At 36.4% G+C, this 4,227-nt stretch overlaps 1 protein-coding gene across 1 annotated transcript in view; it reads left to right on the top strand.

The window, feature by feature from the left end:
* The first annotated feature begins 2,448 nt into the window (after positions 1 to 2,448).
* ANO6 (anoctamin 6) overlaps positions 2,449 to 4,227 on the top strand; it is a 68,798-nt gene continuing 67,019 nt past the window's right edge. The window contains exon 1 of the mRNA XM_017881137.1: positions 2,449 to 2,550. Coding sequence (XP_017736626.1) covers positions 2,485 to 2,550 — 66 coding nt within the window. The 5' untranslated portion in view covers positions 2,449 to 2,484. The remainder of the gene's footprint in view (positions 2,551 to 4,227) is intronic.

The raw sequence follows: 4,227 nt of genomic DNA, 5'->3' as shown, positions 1-4,227 counted from the left end.
TTGGACACAGGAAGGGGAACATCACACACTGGGGCCTGTTGTGGGGTCGGGGGAGCGGGGAGGGATAGCATTAGGAGAAATACCTAATGTCAATGACGAGTTAGTGGCTGCAGCACACCAACATGGCGCATGTATACATATGTAATAAACCTGTACGTTGTGCACATGTACCCCAGAACATAAAGTATAATAAAAAAGAAAAAAAAAAAGGATGAGAAATCTTGAGCATGGAGCTTCTCAGGGGAGCTGCTAGACAGGTCAAATAGTAAGACTTCTCTGAGGATGGGTTTTTTGGGGTAGCTTTAGACTACTTCTTCCCCCTTCAGTGGCTGCTAGGCTGCTATTTTTCACAGCTTCTGTAGTTACAAGCCTGTTGGTTTTTAAGGCTACCACGAAGCTAGGGAGATGGGGATGGGAATCAGTCAGGTTAAAATGCCACAGGCCTCATCCTTATAGAGATTTAGCCAGTTTTCCTCAAATAAATGCTCCTCAGATGACATCCAGCACTTGGTTAATTTCCAGAGTTCAGCAAAGGCTGATTTTGACAATTTTTGCCTGTGTTCTCATTGCTTTTATGGAGGGAGAGGGTTTTCCAAGATCTTTACTCAGCTATTCTAGGAAAACTTCCCATTCCTATTTGTTTTTCCTTAGCTGTTTGCAAGACCACCTAACTGCACAACTCCAGTCCTAGTCACATACAAGCCTAGCCTATCTGAATGGCTTCTCCTAGAGGGAGCAGCATGCAATGTGACTTGGGTTGTTTTTTTGTTTTTGTTTTTGTTTTGTTTTGGGGTTTTTTTTGTATTAATTTATAGGAGTTCTTTAAATACTCTGACAAATAATCGTTTGTCATTTTTACGTCTGAGAAACTTTTACCAATTTGTGACTTATATTTTTCTCCCTTTAATGTTATTTTTTTAATTACATTCTTTGAAAATATCTTGAATGTATCAATATTTTTCTTTGTGGTTTATGCTTTTTGGTTTCTTGTTTATGAGATTCTCCTTACTCTGAGGTTATCTAGATTTTTTTTTTCCTAGTAAGTTGGTACGTTGGCATTCTCATTTTCTACCTGGAATTGATGTATATAAAATGCTATTAGGGGTTCAATTTTATGTTTATTCATGTGGATATCCTGTTGTACCAGACCCATTTTATTGAAATGTCAGTTCTCACTTTACTAATTTGCTTGGCCAGCTCTGGTATGTATCAGTTTTTACATAGGCAAGAGGTCTGTTTCTGACCTCTTTATATTCTTCTGTTGGTCAGTTTTTCTTAACCTTTCCCATAATGCTTTGTCCTCAGACAAAAGACAAAATGAATACTTTGTCTTCAGAAGTATTTTGACTGTTCTGAGTCTCTGCTCTTCCAGTGAATTTATAGCTTAAATGGGAGAGAACTAATATCTTTAAATATTGATTATTACAAATTACAAACATTGATTATTACAAATTACAAACTGATTATTACAAATCGATTATTCAAATTGTGAATATGATAGTGTAGGCCTTCTTTAATGCATTTCAGAAAATTCTCTTTTCTCCCTATAAATCTTAACATATTTTGAATTAGATTTATTCCTGAACACTTTATATTTTTTACACTATTAAAATGGTATTTTTTAAGAATTATTTCCTAATAATTACAGGTGTATGGGGACATAATTCCTTTTTGTGTCCCTGTATTTTGTATATTGATTTTGCATCCAGCAAATTTTACTCAACTTATTTTTGCTTTGGTTTTTGAGACAGAATCTCACTCTGTCACCCAGGCTGGAGTGCAGTGGCATGATCTTAGCTCACTACAACCTCCACCTCCTGGGTTCAAGCCATTCTCCTGCCTCAGCCTCTCAAGTAGCTGGGATTACAGGCATGCACCACCATGCTCTGCTGATTTTTATATTTTTAGTAGAGACAGGGTTTCATCATGTTGGCCAGGCTGGTCTTGAACTCCTGACCTCAGGTGATCCACCCGCCTCAGCCTCTCAAAGTGCTGGGATTACAGGCATGAGCCACTGCACCCGGCCTTTACTCAACTTATTAATTCTAATAATTTATCTTTAGGGTCTTTTGAGTCATCCATATAGATAGTCATGTAATCTGTTAGTAATAACAGTTCTCTTTCTTCCTGGCTTATCCTTGTGGCCTTATTTTACTTAACATACGATGGTGGCAGAGACCTCCAGCTGAAAAGAAACAGTGATAGAAGAATCTTTTGCTTTATTCCTGATCTAAAGGAAATACTTTCAGCATTTTACCACTTAGTATGATTTTTAATGAGTTTTATGTAACAAGCCTTTATCGGGTTAATGAAGTTCACTTCCGTTTCTAGTTTTACAAGACTGGTTTAGTTTTGTTTCTTATTGTGAATGGATATTGGATTTTATCATCCTCCCTTAAATTGATTAAATTTTTTAAAATTAAGTTTTATTGCTCTCTTTTTAGCAAAGAAGTTTGTCATCCTGATATTGGCGGCAAGATCATAATGTGTCCTCAATGTGATAGGCTTTGTCCATTCTGGAAACTCAATATTACTTGCGAGTCCTCAAAGGTAATTTTGCTATTCCCAATATTTACACCTAATGAAAGATTTTTTTTTTCTAATGATAATTTAGATAAAACATAGATATTGTATCTTTTTTCCTCTTAGGAATTCAGACAGATATTTTTCAACTAACCTTTCAAACGTTTTGTACATTAATATACAATGCTTTATTCCTCTTTTACAAATAATAAAATTGTGATTTAAGACCTTAGATAAAATCTCATAGAGTGTCAGTGAGATAATGGTGGAATCTAAACTATTTGAGTATTTCAAGTAATAAAAGCAGAAATCTCAAACCCATTTTATCTTATAAATACTTTTTAATAGATTTACTACAGGTTGAGTATTCGTTATCTGAAATGCTTGGGATCCAAAGTGTTTTGGATTTTGGAATATTTGCCTTAGACTTACTGGTTGAGCATCCCTAATCCAAAAATCCAAAATCTGAAATGCTGCTTTGAACATTTCCTTTGAACATTGTGTCAGTACTCAAAAAGCTTTGGATTTGGGACACTCAACCTTTATAAGTATTTTCCTTAATTCAAGTAAGGGGAAACCTGAAATCTGTACTTCTGTTTTCCCCCTTTCAACATATGCCAAAACTATGCTTAGATTGTAAACACCCTGATGGTCAGACTTAGACTGTAACTATGCATGAGAAAGGTTTTATATGTGATAAAAGGTATTCGTCTTAAAACATTGCCAGAAAACACATCTGGCTCTCCTTATACATGCAGATGGTCCTGAGGTTTAGGACGAGCATCAAGATTGGAAGGAGCTTACTGAAAGCAGGCTGGAAATCTGGACAGAAAGAAAGATGATCAGCTTACTTCAGAGCATTTTCCTTACAATTCTGACCTACGCTTTCCTCTGATGATCTTCTCTCTATCCCCTTGTTCTGCCATGAGAGTTTAGGAATCATTAGTGGCCCTAGAACATTGTAGCCTACTCCATGTAAGTCAGATTTTAGCAGAATGTATTACTGTTATACTGATGCCACTTTCTATATCATACTTTGCATAGTTTTTATACTTACCACTTTTAACATACACAACAACCCTATGAGATAGGTGGAACAGGCATTATCTCCATTTTACAGTGTAAAATACTGGGGATCTGGGAGATCAAATAATCTGCCCAAAGTCACCCACCTAGTAACTGCAGAGTCAGAAATTTATAACAAATCTGCATTTCTCATCATTACCATATTCTTTGCCAGCTGACATTGCAGGCACTTTACTCAGATCCAGTTCTATGTTTGAAAAATTGTTTCACCACTTAGTTAAGCTGATTGCAGGGTGTTGTCAACAGATGGATTTTTATACTTAATTTAGAAATTAAGCCCCCTCTTCCAAACCAACACAAACTCTAGGCTATAAATATGTGTTGTAGATCACATAGAGTGAAAGACTTGAAGCTAGTAAGAAGGAAGCTGCTTCCAGTGATGCTGACTCCTAGGCTAAAGGGCACTAGTTAACTGGATCCCGAAGTACTGGCTTTAAGGCAGATGCCAACGATAATACCAGAGGCAGATTGTCATCTACAAAGATGCAAGTGGAAGTTTCATTTTCCTTAAGAAGTTCTGTCCTTCACACTCCCCACACCCACCTCTTCTTTCTTCTCCAACTACCCATCCTTAATAATCTTATTATTAAATAAGATTCTTAGCTTTCTAGCTGGTAG

Source organism: Rhinopithecus bieti, unplaced genomic scaffold (assembly GCF_001698545.2).
Source record: "Rhinopithecus bieti isolate Rb0 unplaced genomic scaffold, ASM169854v2 scaffold_12732, whole genome shotgun sequence".
NCBI classification, from domain to species: Eukaryota; Metazoa; Chordata; class Mammalia; order Primates; family Cercopithecidae; genus Rhinopithecus; species Rhinopithecus bieti.
This window is presented reverse-complemented; position numbering and strand designations above follow the sequence as displayed.